Raw genomic sequence first — 22,476 nt, 5'->3', positions numbered from 1 at the left:
AGATTCCCTGGAGAAGGAAATGGCAACCCACTGCAGCATTGTTGCCTGGAGAACCCCATGGACAGAGGAGCCTGGCGGGCTACAGTCCACAGGGTCGTAAAGAGTCAGAAGCGACCGAACACACACACACACACACACACACCCTACAAACTTCTTGGGAGGTGGAGAAATAGTCTCTTTTATAAATCAGCCTGAAATCTGTTCATCTGAAAATAGATTTCTCTCTGGTAAATGGTACAGTTAAACGTACCCCAGGGAGAGTCTCCCACCCACGGGAAGGGAAGTGGAAGATGTGGAAATCCCAGTGGGAGAGGGGTCTAACTCCACCTCCGAGTTTAAAAGGCTTTGCAGAGCCCTGCTTCCAGCCGGCGTGTTCCACGCCCCTCTGCCTGGGACCTGTCTCCTTGGTTCATTCCTCCAGCTGCCCCGGGCGGGACTGCAGGCTTTCAGAACACACAGGCTCAGAGAGGTCCCTACCCTGCCTGAGGCCACACAGCACAGCACCATCTGACTCCAAGCTGCTGAGTCACTCTCTCCGAAGCTCCGGCCCCACGCAGGGCTGCGGTCCCCTGGCGTTTGGAGAGTGGACTTGTGCCCTCTGTCCAAAAACGTTCCGTCTGCCTTTTCCCATCGCCCGGGACCGCCAGGCACACGGGTGTTCAGCTGGGGTTTTCGGGGGCGTGTAGCTAAAGCCTGTGAGAGTCATTTCTGAGGTTGATCACAGTGATAACCGTACCCCCGGGGGGCGCAGGGGAAACACGGCGGGGCGAGAAGGACAAGGTGTAGCCGGAGAGAGAGGGCAGATAGCATCTCTGACTCACGGCCGTCCTGTACAACAGCCGATATCGTGGGGTGTGTTAGGAGCTTAGCGTCAAGGACGTCCCGTCTCAGAAGCAGAAATGTGAGAAGCACCGCTCCGGGGCTGGGTCGGAGTGCAGGGGAGTTGGGGGTAGAGTCCCTTGTCCTGACTTACGTCTCTGGAATTGATTGTCATGGAGCTCCGACGTCAGGTGCAGTGGAGGTTTATCAGAGCTGTGTTTTCATGGCCGGCATGTACGTGCTGAATGAGGAAGGGAGACCACCCCCTCTGGGAGAGACCAGCCTTTGTTCCAGCAGAGCCTTCGGCCTGCAGCTCGGTGACAGACGGGCAGGGCCATCTGCTGGGACCCCCAAGCCTCAGAGCTCAAACCCCACCCCCCTACCAGGCCAGGGAGGTTGCTGGTGTCTTTAAGGAGCAGGAATTCTAAACCTCAGTGAGGTCCCCAACACCCCACGGCTGACCTTCTCCGTGAAGACGGACACTGGAGCTCCCCAGTAAGGGGCCCAGGTCCCCTCCCTGAGCAGCCCACGAAGCGCAGGACCCCTGGTCCACTTCTCCAGGCTGTCAGCCACAGGCTTGGTTGCTTGGCCATGTCTGACTCTTTGCGACCCCGTGGACTGTAGCCAGCCAGGCTCCTCTGTCCATGGGATGCTCCAGGCAAGGATACTGGAGCGGGTTGCCATGCCCTCCTCCAGGGAATCTTCCCCACCCAGGGATCGAAGCTGGGTCTCCCACATTGCCAGCATATTCCTTACCCACTGAGCCATCCGGGCCTAAACCTCAGTTCTGGAACTTTAAGTGAGGCTTTATCTCATACCTTAAATGATAAGGTTTCTGACACAGCAGACCTCAGCCCTGAGCAGAAATCAGATCTGGTACCACGAGGTCCCTTATGGTTCCCAGGGAAGGATGGCGGAAGGGATAGTCAGGGAGTTTGGGACAGACATGTCCACACTGCCATATTTAACATGCAGAACCAACAAGGACCTGCTGGACAGCACAGGGAACTCTGCTCTATGTCACGTGGCAGCCTGGATGGGAGGGGAGTTTGGGGGAGAGTGGGTGCACATATATGGACGGCTGAGTCCCTTTGCTGTCCATCTGCAACCCTCACAGTGCTGTTAATCGGCGATAACTCAATACAGGAGAAAAAGTTCAGACTTTGCTGTTTGACTCAGGGAACTCAAAGCAGAGGTCTGTGACACCCTAGAGGGGTGGGGTGGGGTGGGTGTGAGGGAGACTCAAGAGGAAGGGGTCATACATACACCTATAGCTGATCTCCTTACAGAACCCGCATGCCAAAGCAGGAGACCCGGATTCGATCCCTGGGTCGGGAAGATCCTCTGGAGGAGGGCACGGCAACCGGCTCCAGTATCCTTGCCTGGAGCATCCCATGGACAGAGGGGCCTGGCGGGCTACAGTCCACGGGGTCGCAAAGAGTCGGACACGACTGAAGCCGCTTAGCACAGCACAGAACGTGGCTGATCCATGTTGATGTGGCCAGAGAGCAGCACAGAGTTGTCATTATCCTTCAATGAAACATAAATCAACTACGAGAAAAAATAAAAAGAAGGGGTGGAGTGTTGAAACCAATCCCACATAGGATGGGGTGTGGGGTCCTGCCTCCCTCCTTTCATCGATGCCTGTCTGGAGACCAAGTACTGGAAACAGGGTCAAACCCAGGGCGGCCGTGAGAGCTCTGAGTAGGACTGCTAAAATGCATTCACACCCTCCTTTCTCTGAACTGTTCCGGGGCCGTGGGATGCAGTGGTTTCAGAACAAAGCACTTTTTCTGAAACAGGATGTTCTAAACTTTCTCCCTGCTCACAAAATCCCCTGCCCCACCCTACTGCCCAGCTTGGGATCTGCCTCGCGGAGCAGTGACTTCTGGGGTCCCCGCTCCCCGACTGGCCACCTTGCACAGCACCTCTGACCCAGGCATGACCCTTCCACACCAGGAGCGACCTGGTGAACGCCCAGCCTCCGGGGAAGGCGCGGGGGGCCTGAGTGCAGCTGGAAACCTGGCCCCAGGTTGCAAAACCCACACCCCACAGATATAAGACACGTAGCCGTGTTTTCTGGAAAAGGCCCAGGGAACGGGTTGCTGAGCTGAAAAAAAAAAAAAAATGGGATGAGAGTCTTTCTCCGTTTGCAATACCCTGTCAAGCTGGCTTCCTGAGATGGGTGTTGCATTCTGGTGTCAACTGAAAATTAGTGAGCAGCTGAAAACAGAGGGTTATTTTATTCGGTGGGACTGCATGTAGGACTCCAAGCCAGCATCTCCGTAGCTCTGAGAATACAGCTCCGAGGAGGCGGGAGGGGGAGTCAGGCTGTGTGCAAGTTTGCAACAGAGGGAGCAGGCAGGTCTGAACGTCAAAGATCAGATATCAAGGGAAGGAATTTAGCATTCTGTGTAAGGGAGGATGCAAGCTTGTGGGCTCACTGAATTCACTCCTTTCATATTCACCTCTGCTATCTGGGGCCAAGCCTGTTTCCTTGCTCACCTTAAGGAGTGAAAGAGGTCACGGATGGCTGATTCTTGCATTTTCCCCAGCTCCTCTGCCCCTCAGCGCTCACCATGGGCATGGATTAGGGGGGTTTGGGGGGGCGGCATCTTCTGGATCACAGTTTTGGGAGCTCACATTCATATTTGTCCAAGGGAGATCCAACCAGTCCATCCTAAAGGAAATCAGTCCTGAGTATTCACTGGAAGGACTGATGCTGAAGCTGCAGCTCCAATCCTTTGGCCACCTGATGCAAGGAGCTGACTCATTGGAAAAGACCCTGATGCTTGGAAAGATTGAAGGCGGGAGGAGAAGGGGGTGACAGAGGATGAGATAATTGGATGGCATCACCGACTCGATGGACATGAGTTTGAGTAAACTCTGGGAGTTGGTGAAGGACAAGGAAGCCTGGTGTGCTGCAGTCCATGGGGTCACAGTCAGACACGATTTGGCGACTGACCAACATTCGAACTCGGAGGGGAGACATCGCTGATGGCTGTGAGACATCTGGTTTATTTGACACGCAGGAGGCATTTTCCACTTCACACTGGCTTGCTGTTTGTTCAGTGATAAAGGTGATTTCTTTCATTTCTACCTTTGTGGAGGAGTTTTCTAGGATGGGGAGACATTCTGCTAAATTAGACATCCTCGACACCACAGACACACACACACACAGACTCCAGGTATATCTGATCAAGCTTGTTTACTGCATCCTGCAGATATAGACAAGATAAATTCAGTGCCAGCCTGAAAAAAAAAGCACAAAAAACCACCTGAGAAATCAATACTCTAGATGCCTAGAAAGCTCCTGTACCTGAAGTCTGCTGCTGCTGCTGCTGAGTCTCAGTCGTGTCTGACTCTGTGAGACCCCATAGACGGCAGCCCACCAGGCTCCCCCGTCCCTGGGATTCTCCAGGCAAGAACACTGGAGTGGGTTGCCATTTCCTTCTCCAATGCATGAAGGTGAAAAGAGAAAGTGAAGTCGCTCAGTCGTGTCTGACTCTTAGCGACCCCATGGACTGCAGCCTACCAGGCTCCTCCGCCCATGGGATTTTCCAGGCAAGAGTACTGGAGTGGGGTGCCATCGCCTTCTCCGACCTGAAGTCTAAGGGGGATCCAACTGCCATCTTCCTGTCTCCACGAACAGCAGCAACCGCTTACATTCTACCATAGTTCTCATGGTCACACTTTTTTAAAAATGTCAGTATCAAAAAGAAACAATGATGTACATTCAGCCTGGGAAGCTCTGTCCCTGCAGAGCGCCATTACATTCAAGCATGTCTCAGGAGCAAGGTCCCAAGTCACTGGTTTAACGGAACCGCGGTTTGTAAAATGCCTCGGTGATTGCAGAAAGGGGCTTTTTTGCCTCTCTGGGGTGGGAGGCGGGTGGCTGGTGTCAGTAAAGCAGGCGTTCTGCACCTCGCCTGCTGGCTACGTGTGATGAGTGAGAAATGATGCAGGAACCTCTTGCGAGTGGATATGGGAAGGACAGGAGCGGGCGGGCATGTGCAAAGCAGGGTGGTCTTGGTCATCTTCCCTTATGATTTCTGTGAACCAGGAGACAGCAAGAACCAGCCCGACCAAGCGTCTGCCGCTTACAGGCAGTCCACCTTCAAGCCCCTGGATGTCGGCATGAATGGGATGCACTGGTTGTGGGTGACCTCAGACGCGGGTTGGGGCGTTGGAGCACTGGGCGACCTTAGACGTCAGCACCCTCGGTTCCGGGGAGTCCCCTTCGTGGTGGATTTTTTGGCTCCCAAGATGTTCTCTCAGGTCGTCAAGCATCAACGTAGATTTGGATGTTGGCTTGTGAGTTTGCACCCCCTCATAACATCATGTAAGAGTGGTCGCTCATCACAAACGTGAAATCCCCAAGAGAGACCACCCCACGGCCCTGGGGCGGCTGGCGAGGGAGCTGGCTGAAATCCCCAATGGCCTCTTCCTCCCCCGTCTGCGAGTACAGTGGGCTCGTCATCAGCACGGTCTTGGGCATCTCGGCCTCGGCCGGCTGGACCACCACGGCGTCTTCAGGGGCGCACTCCAGCTCCCCGTCTTCCATTTTGTTCAAGGGCGCCACATTCTGTGTGTCCTTGATCCACTCCTGCAAGGAGGAAACGTCTGTAATAACCTTATGGTCACCAGGGGGAAGGATGGGCGAAGGGATAGTCAGGGAGTCTGGGATGGACATGGACACACTGCTGTCTTTAACATGGAGAAGCAGCAACGATCTGCTGGACAGCACAGAGAACTCTGCTCAATACTCTGTAATAACCGTATGGTTCCCAGGGGGAATGATGGGGGAGGGGATAGTCAGGGAGTTTGGGATGGACATGGACACACTGCTGTGTTTAACATGGAGAACCAGCAAGGACCTGCTGTCCAGCACAGGGAACTCTGCTCAATGTCATGTGGCAGCCTGGATGAGAGGAGAGGTTGGGGAACAATGGATACACGTGTATGGACGGCTGAGTCTCCACTTGCTGTTCACATTGTTAATCATCTATACCCCAATACAAAATGTTTTTGGTATTAAAAAAATTAAAATTAAAAAAGTTACTGTGGCTCAGACTCTGTGTCTCAAAGCCCTGCCTTCGGAGCTGGTGTGTCTTCACACATGTCCCCGGCGCGGACACTTTCCCCGGTTGAGACAAAAAAAGCTCTCGTATCTAGCCTCTAGGTCTGGAATCCTGTGGTTTTCACACCTGCCTTCTGTCATCAGCCTCAAAGCGCCGGCCTGTGGTCACTCAAGACACAGGAGGGCGCCTGAACATCTTTTCAGAAACCGAGATCTGTTCTCCACCCCCAGGTGTGCTGTCTGAGATGGGACTGATGATTCGTCAGAAGGAGGACCTTCTGTCAGCAGGTCTGAGGGGGCGGACGCCGAATTTCTAACAGGTGACCCAAGATTTCCTGAGGTTGGCAGCTCCATGGGACTGCCCTCCTCAAGGGGACTCCTCACTCCCTTCTAACATCCCTCCCCGGCTCCTTCTTCTAGCCCCAATTTTGGGGGAAAAAAATGAGATTCCCTGTCCTAAATTCTGTTGTAACCCCCTTTCCTCCCCTATTAGGGGGACCGGGACGCAACTCCCAAATATGCCCCTTTGACGTGCGGAGGACGCTGACCTCAAGGCAGTTAAGTATGAAGAGTTGCAGAGCATGTTCGCTGCTCTCCACTGATCCTCCCTAAAATTGAGGTTAATGTTAATTAATGCCCCTTTGGGAAAGTACATGTACATTTGGAAGAGTCACCGGATCCCTTCCAGCTCCAGCTGCTGCTGCTGCTAAGTCGCTTCAGTGGTGTCCGACTCTGTGCGACCCCATAGACGGCAGCCCACCAGGCTCCCCCATCCCTGGGATTCTCCAGGCAAGAACACTGGACAACGCTTATCACCTCAGAGAGCTTGAGTCTGCATAAAATCTCACTAAACAACCCTCACTTCTTATGCGTTTGCTAGTCACCTCCTCACATCTCACCTGCCACTCACAGGTCCCCAACCCCGTTTCCTTTACCTAGTCTTTTCCGAACAGTCCATCATCCTTTGTTAAAATGGCAAATCAGCCCCATGGTCTAACTACCTCTTGGGGGTGTTCACCTCTCTCTTTCATCTCTCTGGTCTGTTTAATTTGCAGGGCCCCAGGGACAGCACTTAAGAGGTTAGAAGAAAAAAAAATTTTTTTTTTCTTCTTTTCATCTCCTACACCTAATTAGTTTTACAATTCACTTTGCCTGTTTAGGAAGCTTAATGGACTTCCCAGGTGGTGCTAATGGGGGGGGGGGGAACGCCCACCAAGGCAGAGGACCTAAGAGATAGGAGTTTGATCCCTGAGTCAGGAAGATCCCCTGGAGAAGGAAACGGCAACCCACTTCAGGATTCTTGCCTGGAGAATCCCTCAGACAGAGGAGCCTTGGGGGCTGCAGTTGATGGGGTCACAAAGTGTTGGATACAACTGAAGCAACCGAGCAAAAACAAACAAACCAAACACTGCACTCTCTTTCTAAAATAATGATATACCCGAGTGCTACCCCCTCAGAACCTGGGAACAGGACTTAATTTGGAAATGAGCTCTTTTCTTTGCAGATGTGATGCAGTGAAGGGTCTGAGATGAGGTTCCTCCTGGATGGGGGTGGCCCTAAACCCAGGGACAGGGTCCTTATAAAACACAGAAGAGGAGAGACAGGGACGCAGAGGAGAAGCCACGTGGAGACGGAGGCGGAGACGGGAGGGAGGCGGCCACCAGCCCAGGGAGGGACGCCGGAGCCCCCAGAAGCTGGAGGAGGTGTGGAGAACACTCCCCTGGAGCCTCTGCAGGGAGCTCAGCCCTGGGACCCCCTGACCTCAGACGCGTGGTCCCCAGGACCGGGGGGAGGATGAGTGTGTGATGCTTTGCACCCCCAGGTTTGTGGCAGCCCCAGGGGACTGCTCCCGGCGTCCTATCAAATCCACACCTGGTGATGCGGGGAGCCGGACCCGCCCTCGCTCCCTCCTCCCCAGTTCCTCCTCGGCCCCCTGTAAAAGCTTATCACGGAACGAAGTTTAACGACCATAAACGTTGAAAAGCGGAAATGCAGCGACCATCAAAGTCGAAAAGCGGAAATGCAGGTTTCGCTGTCGGCCCCCCTGCAGTGGGAACAGTGTCAGAACTGAACCTTCCGATAAGATCAGAAGGCGAGGAGGCTGGAAAATCCCATGGTCCTGCGGCAGGATTTCAAGAGACTGATTTCAAGAGAAGCCGCCCTCGGAGACCCTTGGATCCACTTTCTCTGACCGAAACAGAAAAACGGTAAACCGCTGCTGTCGGATTCGAAGAGGCTCGCAGGCGTTTAAAGAGGAATAAAAACCGTTTGTTGATTTTTTTTTTTTCTTTTTCATTAATGATGAATCAGCCCCAGTGTTCATTACAACTCTGTTTACAATGGCCCAGACACAGATGCGGCCTAAGTGTCCATCCACACACTAATGAGCAGACAGTTCCTCCTCCAGGGGGATCTTCCCCATCCAGGCATCGAACCCAGGCCTCCTGCTTTGCAGGCGTATTCTTTACTATCTGAGCCACCGGGAAAGCCCCCGATAAAGGACATGTGGGGTATATATATACACACTGGAATGTTGCTTACTCATAACAAGGATGAAATAAATGCCATTTGCAGCAACAGAGATGTACCTAGAGATTATTATACCAAGTGAAGAAAGTCACACAGAGAAGGAGCGATATCCTATGGCAGCCCTTACATGCAGACTCCAAAGAGAAATGATACAAGTGAACTTACGCACAAAACAGAAACAGGCTCACAGGCCAGAGAATGAACTTACGGTTCCCAGGGGGAAGGGTGGGGGAAGGGATAGTCGGGGAGTTTGGGATGGACATGGACACACTGCTGTGTTTAACATGGAGAACCAGCAAGGACCTGCTGGACAGCACAGGGAACTCTGCTCAATGTCACGTGGCAGCCTGGATGGGAGGGGAGTTTGGGGGAGAATGGATACATGTATGGCTGAGTCTCTTTGCTGTCCAGCTGAAACTGTCATTAATAGGCTATACCCCAATGCAAAATAAAAAGCTGATTAAAGAAATACCTCTAGGCAGAAAAAAAAAAAATAAAATATTGAAGAGGGGTGATATTAGGCCCGCCCAGAGCAAGCTTGCACAAGGAGATGCTGCTTACCTGGAAGTTACCTTGGTGGGACTCAAAGAGCCCCAAGAAGGAGAACTTGGGATCAGGAACGCTGGGCATGAGAACCTTCTTAATCCTGAAATGGACATGGATAGTCTGGTCAGATGGGCTGGCACGCCCGAGCGGGGCATCCACGTGGAAAGACCCCCACCAGGGGCCCAGGACAGCTGCATATGGATCTCGGGGGCTCAGCACTTTGGGGGAATTGCATCCGCTTGAGAAAAACAGAGCCAAGAGATGCTCTCTGCCCTCTCCCATCTGCCTGAAAGGAGAGCATCAGTTTCCCTCCTGATTGAAAAAAAAAAAAACACAATAATTCCATTCATAAAAGTGCGCCCTCCTGTAGCAAGAAATGGAGAATGAGTCATATCACCAAGATGGTGTCAAGATGATTCCATTCAGACAACCTTCATCTGCCTGCAGTTTGTCTGACACACCTCTTAATCACTCCCCCACAATTTACGCCCATCCAGACTCCCTGTTCCTTTGCCTGGTGACTTCTCCACAGATTATTGCCCTTTGTTAAAATGCTATAAAAGTCCCCAGATGAACTGCCTGGTTAGCTGTTCACTTGCTTCCTGAGAATGCCTTGTGCACTTAAAAATATGACATCCAAAAAGAAATATAGGCATATTCTTCTGTTACTGTCTTTGGTTGGCCAGTTTAATTTGCAGGCCCCTAGGAACAGAACCTGAGAGGTTCTCGTCTGATAGGATGCTAATCCGATGGGAGTGGGATCCTCATAATAAGAGGAGGTCAGGACACAGACACGCACACAGAGGGGAAGGAGCATGTGCAGACTCGGAGGACACGGCCATCTGCATGCCCAGGAGAGAGGTCTCAGGAGGAACCAGCCCTGCCCACACCCGGACCTCAGGCTCCAACCTCCAGGACTGGGAGAAATAAATGTCTGTTGTTTGAGCCCCCAGTCTTTAGTGCTTTGTTATGGCAGCTCCGGGAAAATAATACAGTTGATTAGACCACTCATTGTAACAGAAGCTTTCTTAAAGACAGGAGGAGTGTTTTTTTCCCCCCAAAGAAGTGTATTCCTCAGATTCCCTTAGGAGTGGTTTCAGTTTTGAACTAAAAACACCACAGCAAAACAAAACAACAAGACCAAAAAAAAAAAAAAAAAAAACATCAGACCTGTCACTTGTCAACACCCCTATCTGACTGCTGCATCTCCTCCCTACTCCCTACTTCCTCTGTTCCCCAAGAGAGAACGATGAAGGTGGCATGTGTCTAAGCTGCTGAAAGCAGGGAATCTAGACTGAAGAATTAATGGGCAGTTTGCAAGAATTAAGAGAATTACCCCCATGCTATATCCAACCATGATGGAAGGTCCTTGAAACTGTCTAACTCAGCCTGGCTCAGACCCAGCGTGAGTGGTCCAGAATGGCACCCCATCTTTCTCTATGCATCGCTCCCAGTGTTGCTATGGAAACGGCAACCGGAGAAACAAAGATGGCGCCCCATTGTTGCTATGGAAACGGCAACCTCAGAAACAAAGATGGCGCCCACAGTCCTGAGCATCAGTCCCTTCGAACATCATCAACAGTCAAACGCCCGGGCACAACTGAGCTTGAATAAGGCTGGAAATGGCAGCGGTTAAATTATTGCCTGGAAGGATAACAGAGAGAACTATTTAATATCGTATTTTTGGAAAAGTTTTCTATGGTTTCAGAGAATTATGTTTTGCTATATCTGTAACTGGATTTACAAGCTTTTCTTGTCCGATTCTCCTCACATCACTCACCAAGTTGTCTTTAATAAATATGAATAAAAATTAAAAGATGTTCTACGTGCTTGTCATTCTAACATGATAGGAGAACAGAGCTCAGTGGGGTGTGCGTTTGAACAAAGTTAACTACAATAAACTTAGAAATATTATTAAAAAGCAGAGACATCACTTTGCTGACAAAGGTCGGCATAGTCACAGCTATGTTTTTTTTCCAGTAAGTCATGTACAGATGCGAGAGCTGGACAGTAAAGAAGGCTGAGCGCCGAAGAACGGATGCTTTCAAACTGTGGTGTTGGAGAAGACTCTTGAGACTCCTTGGATGGAAAGGAGATCAAACCAATCCTAAAGGAAATCTGTCCTGAATATTCATTGGAAGGACTGATGCTGAAGCTGAAACTCCAATCCTTTGACCACCTGATGTGAAGAACTGACTCATTGGAAAAGACCCCGATGCTGGGAAAGATTGAAGGCAGGAGGAGAAGGGGACGACAGAGGACGAGATGGTTGGATGGCATCACTGACTTGATGGACATGAGTTTGAGCAAACTCCAGGAGTTGGTGATGGACGGGGAGGCCTGGCGTGCTGCCGTCCATGGGGTCAGACACAACTCAGTGACTGAACAGCAATAACACTCATAGGAATGAACATTCCTGCATCTTATGGTCTTCGTGAGAATATTTCTCAACAAATTCTGCAGCTATCTCCACACCTTTGGCTCTATTCACCTCTCTGTTTTCTTGTCATATACCATGTGCATTAGAGAGAAAGTGATATTCAGCTAAATAATCACATCACACAATTGTTATTATTATTATTATTTTTGCCCAACTCACTGCATATGGGAACCAAACCCAGGTATCTGAGGATTCTGGTGGGGGCCTCCTTACCTGTGCAGTTTCCATAGAGACAGAAGCAGAAGGAAGACTGTCAGGAAGGAGACCATGCCAGCAATTAAAATAAATTTGGGGAAAAGGCTGTTTTCCCAGCACGAATCTAAAGGGAAATGGAATGAGACCTGTGAAGTTTTCAACATGATACGGGGTCACGCTCTAATCCCCACCCGCCCACTGTGGTTTTTCTTTCCCTTGAGAATTGTCAGCATCAGCAGATCTTGCTTTTGGTGTGAAATATCCTGGTAAGGAGAGGTGGGTACACTGGAGAGGGAGACGTCGGGCAGAAGGGAGCACAGACTCACCTTACTCCCAGGGGTGTTTGAGGGTACCAGGGCTTGATTTTTGTCTGTCTGTCTTATCTGTCCAGCTGTCTGTCTGTCTATGTCTCTATCCATCTGTCTGTCTGTCTATCTATCTGTGTCTCTATCCATCTGTCTGTCTGTCTATCTGTCCAGCTGTCTATCTATCTGTGTCTCTATCCATCTGTCTGTCTTTCCATCTATCATCTATTTATATGTCTCCCTGGGACTTCACTGCTGGGTCAGCAGTAAGGAATCTGCCTGCCAATGCAGGAGACACAAGAGACCCAGGTTCGATCCCTGGGTCGGGACGATCCCCTGGAGGAGGAAATGGCAACCCACTCCAGTATCCTTGCCTGGAGAATCCCATGGACGGAGGAGCCTGGTGGGCTACAATCTATGGGGTCACAGAGTCGAACACAACTGAAGCAAATGAGCAGGTGTCCACACGTCTGTCTATCATCTATCTGTCTATTATCCATCTACTTGTCTACCGCCTGTCATTATCTATGTCGATCTGTGTATCTCATCTATCTGTCTCTGCCATTTATCCACCATCAGCTTATCTACACCTGCGTCCTAAGTCACTTCAGTCGTGTCTAACTCTTTGTGACCCCATGGACTGTAGCCCACCAGGCTCGTCTCTCCATGGGATTCTTCAGGCCAGAATACTGGAGTGGGTAGCCTTTCCCTTCTCCAGGGAATCTTCCCAACCTAGGGCTCAAACCCCGGTCTCCTGCATTGCAGGCAGATTCTTTACCAGCTGAGCCACAAGGGAAGCCCAACAACATTCAGAAATATCACTTATTATTCTTGCTGGGTCAACAGAAATAAAAGTGAAGCTTAGTCCGATGATAACGGCCACAGGAAGAGGCATTGCTTCCACAGTGACCTCTGCAGAAGGCCTTGGGGTCATCCATGTTTTCAGGCAGCCCATTCTGCCCTCCCCGAACGGAGCCCACTGGCCTGTATTGGGCAGCGATGCTGCGTGACAAGCATTACCTCGCAGCTCACCCCTCTGCTGGTATGTCACCTCTGACCAGTCACTGGGGTACGTTTCCGAGCCGTAGGCAAACTCCAGGGCTTTCACCCTGGCCCGGAAGAAATAACACTTCTCAGTATCCAAACCATCGATGGTGACGTTGCAGGTCTCTGCCTCTGTGGACTGGAGCGGAAAAAAACACTGTGACCCCTGACTGACGCTTTAGCCTGACACGTTCATCTTGTCCCACAGATTTGCATGAGATTCCTGCTTCCAGTTTCACTTCTCTCTGGGCAGATGTTTATCCTCAGAAACAACAGCAAAAAAACAATAAACAACAGCAAAAAAAAAAAATGCCCTTCCCTCCAAAAAGGAAATAAATCCGCCATAACAAACATGATGAAAGATGCTTTTGAAGACTTTCTAAGGTCTTCCTTTTTACAAAGTAATTTTTTTAATGTATTTATTTATTTGGCTACATCAGGTCTCAGCTGTAATACGCGGGATCTTCATCACAGAACACAGGCTCAGTCATTGCCTCACAGGCTGAGCTTCCCTGACGCACATGGAATCCTGGGTTCCCGGACCAGGGATGGAACCCACCCACGTGGTCTGCTTTGCAAGGCAGATTCCTAAGCACTGGACCTACCAGGGAAAGTGATAAAGAAAATGCTAGCCGCTCAGTCGTGCCCGACTCTCTGCGACCCCGTGGACTGTAGCCCACCAGGCTCCTCTGTCCATGGGATTCTCCAGGCAAGAATACTGAAGTGGGTTGCCATGCCCTCCTCCAGGGGATCTTCCCCACCCAGGGATCGAACCCGGGTCTCCTGCATTGCAGGCAGATTCTTTAGCGTCTGAGCCACCAGGAAAGCCCATAATCACGTGAGCAAGTGCATTAAACAAGTCTGGATGTCTGTGCCTCTCCGTCTCTCCATCCCGAGGGTGCCTACTCACACCCGACCTGAGACAATGGAACCTCACCTGCCACTCAGCGTCAAAGACGGTCTTGTGTTGGATTTCGTACTGCAGATCGTTGTATCCCAGGCTGGAGCAGGTAACCGTCACGGCCTCCTCGCGCCACTGGAAGCTCAGGGCGCCGGGGGATCTGGGTTTCACTGAGAATGAAGAGACAGCACAGTGACCAACACCGCTGTGAAGATAAACACGGACCATCTCTGAACTCACAGCGGTCCCTGGGCTTCGATTCACCTTCCTCTCTGCCTGCTCCCTGTCCTCTCCCTGATACTTCATGAGACGTGAGGTTCCCTTGTCTTTAGCGCATGGACAGTTAGAAGGGTTAGCCAGCTGTCCAAGGACCCAGGGGGGGTCTCGTGGAAAGGAGCCCCCCTGAAACCGGTGGAGAAAGATTTCAGGATGTGTCATTCAACGAATTGTGTTCCCACCAGAAAAAGTCGCCTTGAACTCCTGGCCCCTAGCCCTTCACCAGCTCTGGAAAGAGGATCATTACAGGAGGTAACCGTTTAACGTAAGATGAGGTCGTTAGAGACCGTGGGATTGAACAGTCAGACAGAGAAGCAAAAACATGCTATGACATCCGTTATACGCAGACTCTAAAAAGGTGTGATACAAATCAAGGTAGTTACAAAACAGAAAGAGACAGAGAACAAACTTATGGTCCCCAAGGGGGAAAGGATGGGGAAGGGATAGTCAGGGAGTCTGGGATGGACATGGACACACTGCAGTGTTTAACATGGAGAACCAGCAAAGACCTGCTGGACAGCACAGGGAGCTCTGCTCAGTGTCACCTGGCATCCTGGGTGGAGGGGAGTCTGGGGGAGGATGGATACATGTGTATGTGTGGGTGAGTCCCTTCCTGTCTACCTGAAACCATCAACATTGTTCATCGGCTATATTGTTGCTTTTTATGTCTGACTCTTGCGACCCCGTGGAATGTAGCCCCGCCAGGCTCCTCCGTCCATGGGATTCTTCAGGCGAGAATACTGGAGTGGGTTGCCATTTCCTCCTCCAGGGGAATCTTCCGCACCCAAGGGTCGAACCTCCCACCGGATTCTAAGACGGACCTCTGACATTCCAACCCTCAATGAAAAAGAAAGAAAGGAAGGACCATGACACCGCAGAAACGTAGATCAAAGCAGCAAGCTTTGGAGAGACTGGTTCACTCCACATGTACGATGGCTCCTCACCCGAGATGCGTAGTCAGCCCTCAAGGTACGTCATACGTACGGTAAGTACTAATGGCCAGGTCCTTGGTGAGAAGAGGCTCTGTCCCATTCCGGATGGAAAAATACAGAGGTCCATCTCTTTGTACCTCCAGCAGGCACCCGGCCCTGTAACCGTGTTGAAGGATGTAGTCGGGGCATGGTCTATATTCCTCCTTTTTATGGAATCTGTGATTTTAAAAACAGAATCACTCAGTCGTGTCACGTCCTTGAAAATAACATCTTGGGGCTTCCCTGGTGGCTCAGCGGTAAAAAAGCAATCCGCCTGCCGATGCAGGAGACTCGGGTTGGATCCCTGGGCGGGGAAGATCCCACGTGCCGCAGAGCAACCAAGCCCGTGAACCGCAATGATGGGCCCTACTCCCTAGAGCCTGCAAGCTGCAAATCATGAAGTCCGTGCACCCTAAAGGGGGTTCTCCACCACAGAAGAGTGTCACACCCGACAACTAGAGACAAGACCGCACAGCAGCAAAGCCTCAGCGCAGCCAACGATCATACACGTAGTTCAAATAAAAAATAAAGAGCATCGCGAGGGCCGTTCCTTTGCCCCACATCTCTGCCACGGACTCAGAGTGGGCACCAGGTCATCTGCTTCGACGACCTCCCTCCCCTTACCACTAGAGCAAGACCTGTCAAAACAGAAAAGGAACCCCGTCTCTCTCAAATGTTGATGGCCCTTCGATAGATCCCTAGGAGTTGAACGGTGGCTCTGCAAAAGGCATGCCTACCTGCTAACCCGGAACCTGTGAACAAGACCTTATTAAGAAGCAGTGTCTCTGCAGCTGTGATGGAGTGAAGGGTCTGAGATGAGGGTTCTCCTGGATGGGGGTGGCCCTAAACCCCACGACAGGGTCCTTATAAAACACAGAAGAGGAGACAGACGGACACAGAGGAGAAGCCACATGGAGACGGAGGCGGAGATGGGAGGGAGGCGGCCACCAGCCCAGGGATGGACGCCTGGAGCCCCCAGAAGCTGCAAGAGGCAGGAAGGTCCCTCCCCGGAGCCTCTGCAGGGAGCTCAGCCCGGGGACCCCTTGACCTCAGACGTCTGGTTCTCAGGACTAAGGGGAGGATACATTTTGTTTTTCCATTCTTCCCAGTTACCCAGCTTGCTGTACTTTGTTGAGACCAGCTAGGATACTATTAATGGTCTCAATAATAATAATTGCTGTCACATATCAATACCATGAGCAATCAATAAATTGGTATCCGTAAATAATTGACCTCCAGAGCAACCAAGCCCTTGATTCAAGGATGCACTTTTAATATGGACGTGCCAAAATTGGATAAAGGTTTGAGACTCTCCTGCAATGTGAACGGGAAGCCTAGAGACAGGTTTACACTCCATCCTTAAAACTCAACCCCAATCTGTGATGAGATCAAGAATTATCTCCCGTACGACAGGACAAACAGCTGCTCAGGGAAAAAAAAAAAAATGAAATGAGCTATCTGTGAGACCATCTGTACCATCCAGCACTTGTTTCTTTGCCCCATGAGTCTTATTTTGCCAACAAATTCATCTTAAAAATTTCCCTCTTCTGTTTGCCTTCCTGCCTACCTCATGTTTTATCAGATGGCAACGACTCAAGCCCTCACCAAACACCCCACTCTTTACAGAACTGAGACCAAATTCACTGGAAAAAAAAACCCTGCCTCCCACGTGGCCACTCAGGTCGTGGTTGAGTCAGGCAGGGCAAAGCGCCCTGTGAAAGCGGGAAATGGGGTTTTTTGGAAGGCGGCCCCTGGTCAGCAGGGAATATAGTTGAAGGCGACGGAGTTGAAGGTGGGCAAAGACGGTTGCCGGGACGTTGCAGGGGGCCCCATGGGGGCAGACCGCTCTGCATCTCCTGCGAGAGTCCAGGCAGTTTCGAGAGAGACTCAGTCATCCCCCGGTTAGAAGGTCTGGGAGCTGTGGTTGTGCTTGTGGTGATACTGGTGGTGGTGGTGGGAGGGGGGAGCTGTCCAGAGGGCATACGCACACATTCACACTTGCACGTATGGTTTTTCACACCTTCACTTCCTGGCTGCCCCCGTGGTGCCCTCTTCCGAGGGGAAATGCTTTATCCGAAGGCATGGTTTTCCGTGGAGGGGTGGTGGGGGGGCCCTTTACTTGCAGACGGACCTGATATTAATCCCCGTGGCGGCACTTACTTGTAAATGAACGTGAAATTAATCCCAGCGTATGCACTTGAGTTCCACGTAACCTGCACCGTTTCGAAGTTAAAGTTGATCACCTGAAGTTGCAATGCGCTTCCTGTGCAGAAAAAAAAAAAAAAGCAGAGAGGACTTTGAGGCGATGCTGGAAAGGCTTTGAAATTTGTAAAATGATGTCAGCACTCATAAGAATGATACGGTGCTTAAAAAAAAAAAAAAAAAAAACTTGATCATGCATCTTATTTAGCCCGGCATAACCAGAATATTGGCTTTCCATGATGGCTCAGTGGATAGAGAAGCCATCGGCAAAGCGGAAGTCACAGGAAATGCGGGTTCGATTCCCGGGCCGGGAAGATCCCCTGGAGGAGGAAATGGCAACCCACTCCAGTGTTCTTGCCTGGAGAATTCCATGGACAGAGGAGCCTGATGGGCTACGGTCCATGGGGTCGTGAAGAGTCAGACACGACTGAGTCACTAAGCATGCAGGCAACCAGAATATTATCATTTCAGCATGTTACCTATTACCGTTATCATTATATCGGGTTGTTATCTATCTCGTCTCTGCATTTATATATCTATCAATCAACTGTCATCTATGTCATCTATCTAGGTAACTATCTATGTAATGATGTACAGGTATCTATCTAGTTATCTATAATTATCAAGACATTTTATATTTTTCCTGTGTGTCCAGAGTCTGCGTGTGTTTGGCACCTATAATGCAAGAATGATGCAGTTCTTCAAAGGGAGTATAGAAACTATTTTATAGTAACGGTAAAGGGAGCATCGCTTTTCAAAGATGAGAATCGCTATGCTGTACACCTGTAACTTATATTAATACATGATGCCTCTGCTATGCCTGCAAGCGTGCGTGCTCCGTCACGTCCGACTCTTTGCGACCCTGTGGACTGCAGCCCGCCGTGCTCCTCTGTCTGTGGGATTCTCCATGCAAGAATCCTGGAGTGAGTTGCTACGCCTGCCTCCAGGGGAATCTTCCCCAATCAGAAATCGAACCCGAGGTTTCCGTGGCTACTGCTCTGCGGGCAGAATCTTGACCGCTGAGCCACCGGGGAAGCTCACGCATCAACTCTACGTCAACTAAAAATTCTGTAAAGCAATTATCCTTCTACTAAAAAAGAAATAATGTTTTATTTAAAAAAAAAAAAAAGGATTGAGTTGTGTGCTTTAAAGAGCTGAATCATCTGGCGAGTAAATTAACTAAGCTGTTAACCAGAACATCACACCCCCGCCCCCGCCCCGATCCACCTTTTTTGCCTAATTTCATTTCGCCCAGATCCTCCTCACGTCTGACACAGACTTTGTCATCTAACACTGGTGAGCAGGGAGGCCCAGGAAGAGGGTCTTGAAAACGGGGGCCTCCTATCTCATAGATCCAGACGCTTCTGAAAGTTCTGGGGGCTTTTGTAAACATGACTTTGGTTCTGTAACTTCTTTTTTTTTCAACGTTTTCTCAGAAAACCAGCAAGGTCGAGAGCAATCTGGACGTGAACAAACGTACCAGCTGCAGGTCTCCGATAGGCAGACACGTCGTGTAAATACCAAGAACTCACCGCACCCACCCGCCTCCCCAGAGGTAGAACCCGCTTCCCGATTTGGAGAACGTATAGAAAAACATGCAGATGAATCAGAGGCATTTGTTCCTGCGAGATAGGGCGTTCAGAGGGACTTGGAGCCGGGCCTTGCCGAGTATTTCCAAGGGGGTGTGAGTAAGGTCATCCAGGGCGGCAGGTCGTGGGGGCAATCAGCACGTCATCTGTTACATTGTTTGTTAACATTGGTTACATCGTTTGACATAGAGTCCTGGGGTCTTTTTCCATCCTGGAAGGTTGGGGCAGTTCAAGCAGGTTTGGCTATTACAGATACAAAAAGGGTTTTACATGTATACACGCTGCTGCTGCTGTTATGCTTCAATCGGGTCCAACTCTGTGCAACCCCATAGATAGCAGCCCACCAGGCTCCGCTGTCCCTGGGATTCTCCAGGCAAGAATACTGGAGTGGGTTGCCATTTCCTTCTCCCATGCATGAAAATGAAAAGTGAAAGTGAAGTCGCTCAGTCGTGTCCGACCCTCAGCGACCCCATGGACTGCAGCCTTCCAGGCTCCTCCGTCCATGGGATTTTCCAGGCAAGAGTACTGGAGTGGGGTGCCATTGCCTTCTCCGACATCTATGTCTATATCTACGTATATATGTAATCTCATCTCACTAGCTTCCCAGGTGGCGCTAGTGGTAAAGAATCCACCTGCCAATACCAGAGATGTAAGGGATATGGATTCCATCTCTGGGTGGGGAAGATCCCCTGGAGGAGGGCATGGCAACCCCTTCCAGTGTTCTCGCCTGGAGAATCTCATGGACAGAGGAGCCCGGCGGGCTACAGTCCACGGGGTCGCAGAGAGTCGGACACGACTGAGTGACTGAGCACTCAAGCACACACGTGCTTGCTCACACACACTCCGTCTCTTGCCCACACCGCCTTCTTACTTCTAGAGCAGCTCGTGAACTCAAGGGCACAGCAGCGAAGACCCAGCAACGGCCGAAAGTAAATACACAGATAAGATAAAACACAGCATCTCGAGAGCCGTTCCTTTGTCCTGCGTCTCTGCCACAGACTCAGACTGGCTACCGGGTCATCTGCTTCAACGACCTCCCTCCCCTTACGACGACAGCAAGACCTGTCAAAGCAGAAAAGGACCCCCGTCTCTCTCAAATGCTAGCATCCCCTGAATAGACCCTGTAGGGCTTGGACTGTGGCTCTGCAAATGGCCCGCCTACGTGCTAACCCCAGAACCTGGGAACAGGACCTCAGTAAGAAATGGCGTCTTTGCAGGTGTGCTGAAGGGAAGGGTCTGAGATGAGGTCCTCCTGGATGGGGGTGGCCCTGAACCCCATGACAGGGTCCTTATAAAATACAGAAGAGGGGAGACATGGATACAGAGGAGAAGCCATGTGGAGACGGAGGCAGAGGTGGGAGGGAGGTGGCCACCAGCCCAGGAATGGATGCCTGGAGCCCCCAGAAGCTGGAAGAGGCAGGAAGGACCCTCCCCTGGAGCCTCTGCAGGGAGCTCAGTTCTGGGACACCTTGAGCCCAGACATCTGGTCCCCAGGGCTGGGGGTGCGTGCGTTTTCCTTGTAAGTTCAAGGGCATTTCTGAGGGGGGCAAAGGGGCCCCGTCAGTAGCCTAGTAGCCCTGCCACCAACGCATGATGGCCTCGGATGGAAATACTGACAGTTCACTGCAGCCACGAAGTCGGACTCTGTTCATTAAAAATGGATTGACTGAGTGGAAACGGCCCCTGAGGGGTCTCTCGACACAACTCTGGGACCTTGGGTGGGAAGAGGGGCTGCTTTATTAAGACCACGCCCCGTGGGTTCTTAGGGTCTCACACCCGTAATGACCTCAGGCAAACAAAGGCCATTCATAAAGTGAGCCCTGCATTTTCCAGGAAGTTCCTACGGAGGTTCTGACCGAGCCCAGCTTCACAGGGGGATGAGCCCTCCGCCCTTCCAAGCCCTCTCCCATGTCCTTGAAAGAAAACCTACGACAAACCTAGACAGCGTATTAAAAAGCAGAGACATCATTTTGCCAACAAAGGTCTGTTGGCAACAAAGCTATGGTTTTCCCAGTAGTCAGGTATGGATGTGAGAGTTGGACTATAAATAAAGCTGAGCACCGAAGAATGGATGCTTTCGAACTGTGGTGTTGGAGAAGACTCTTGAGAGCCCCTTGGACTGCAAGGAGATCCAACCAGTCCATCCTAAAGGAAATCAGTCCTGAATGTTCATTGGAAGGACTGAGGCTGAAGCTGAAGCTCCAATCCTTTGGCCACCTGATGCAAAGAACTGACTCATTTGAAAAGACCTTGATGCTGGGAAAGATTGAAGGCAGGAGGAGAAGGGGGACGACAGAGGATGAGATGGTTGGATGGCATCACCGACTTGATGGACATGAGTTTGAGAAAACTCCAGGAGTTGGTGATGGACAGGGAAGCCTGGCGTGCTGCAGTCCATGGGGCCGCAAAGAGTCGGACACGACTGATCAACTGAACGACAACAAAATCTTACTATTGTATTTGTGCTTCAAGTGGTTCAGATTCCAGAGCTGGTCTAAACTGCACTTTTCCACCCAAACTCCAAGTGCAGGAGTACCCCCCCCCACCGATCCCCGCCAGGGCTTCAGCCCGGAAGGTCCCCGAGGACCCATCCAAACCAGCTGGGCAAGAAGCCATCTCAGACAGCGATGGTCTAGTGTGGGGTGATGCCCGAGGACAGTTCAGAAAAAGAACATCAGGAACGTGCCATCGCCAGCTCCCACCTGGGCCACCCTCAGCGTGAAAGTATTAGTCACTCAGTTGTGTCCAACTCTTTGCAACCCCACAGGCTGTAGCCCACCAGGCTTCCTCTGTCCATGGGGATTCTCCAGGCCAGAATCCTGGAGTGGGTAGCCATTCCCTTCTCCAGGGCATCTTCCCAACCCAGAGATCGAATCTGGGTCTCCTGCATTGGCAGGTGGGTTCTTTACTGTCTGAACCGTCAGGGAAGCCCCACCACAGAAAGGTAAGTATTAATTTAAGCAAAAGGCTTGCAACCTCTTTGCAGGCAGGCAGCACAGTGAAACCACCCAGATTCTCAGTTTTCTAGACACAGGCTCTTGCATTTCTCTTTTTCCCATCCGGACCTAATCCTGAAGGCAATGAAGAAGAGGGTCCTTTACAACAGGCAGACCCAGGTTTGTAGAGACTTCAGTCGTAACCTATTCTTTGCGACCCCCATGGACTGTAGCCCTTCAGGCTCCTCTGTCCATGGGGATTCTCCAGGCTAGAAGACTGGAGTGGATTGCTGTGTCCTCCTCCAGGGGATCTTCCCAACTCAGGGAGGGGAACCTGTGAAAGCTCTTCTCAGTTTCACAAAGAAAACCGTGAGTTTGCAAAAGACATCGTAAAAAGAAAAATGAAAAAAAAAAAAAAAAAGGCAGAGATGTTGAAAGCAAGGGCATTTCACGCAGACAGGCGGCTACAGCTGTAAGCAGGACTTACCCGGTTTAGTTTTCCCTGAAGCGTTCGCGTGTCCCAGCAAGAGGACAGCGGCGGCCGCCCAGGGCAGAAAGACATGCCTCATGGTGGAGGTGGAGGCGTCGAGCCGCAGGTCGACTCCTCCAAGAGGACTTCGGCTCATGACTAACGTATGAAGGT

At 51.1% G+C, this 22,476-nt stretch overlaps 1 protein-coding gene across 1 annotated transcript; it reads right to left on the bottom strand.

The window, feature by feature from the left end:
• Nucleotides 1–3,100: 3,100 nt before the first annotated feature.
• On the bottom strand, nt 3,101–22,451 carry CRLF2 (cytokine receptor like factor 2). Its single transcript, XM_014478399.2, has 8 exons — nt 22,321–22,451; nt 17,267–17,369; nt 15,120–15,283; nt 13,896–14,029; nt 12,935–13,097; nt 11,628–11,733; nt 8,990–9,074; nt 3,101–5,425 (listed from the first exon to the last, which is right to left on the bottom strand). The coding sequence occupies exons 1-8, from the start codon at nt 22,400–22,402 to the stop codon at nt 5,150–5,152; spliced, it is 1,113 nt and encodes a 370-aa protein (XP_014333885.2). The 5' UTR covers nt 22,403–22,451; the 3' UTR covers nt 3,101–5,149.
• Between the last annotated feature and the right edge of the window lie 25 nt (nt 22,452–22,476).

The sequence above is a fragment of the Bos mutus genome, chromosome X, assembly GCF_027580195.1.
Source record: "Bos mutus isolate GX-2022 chromosome X, NWIPB_WYAK_1.1, whole genome shotgun sequence".
Taxonomy (NCBI): domain Eukaryota; kingdom Metazoa; phylum Chordata; class Mammalia; order Artiodactyla; family Bovidae; genus Bos; species Bos mutus.
This window is presented reverse-complemented; position numbering and strand designations above follow the sequence as displayed.

Bases quoted from the DNA above. Each gene is read 5' to 3' on its own strand.
- CRLF2 (XM_014478399.2), bottom strand. From the start codon at position 22,402: ATGAGGCATGTCTTTCTGCCCTGGGCGGCCGCCGCTGTCCTCTTGCTG. The intron at 17,370-22,320 runs GTAAGTCCTGCT...TTTTCTGCACAG, and splicing joins TTCAGGGAAAACTAAACCGG to GAAGCGCATTGCAACTTCAG. The intron at 13,098-13,895 runs GTGAGGTTCCAT...TTTCCGCTCCAG, and splicing joins TCTTTGACGCTGAGTGGCAG to TCCACAGAGGCAGAGACCTG.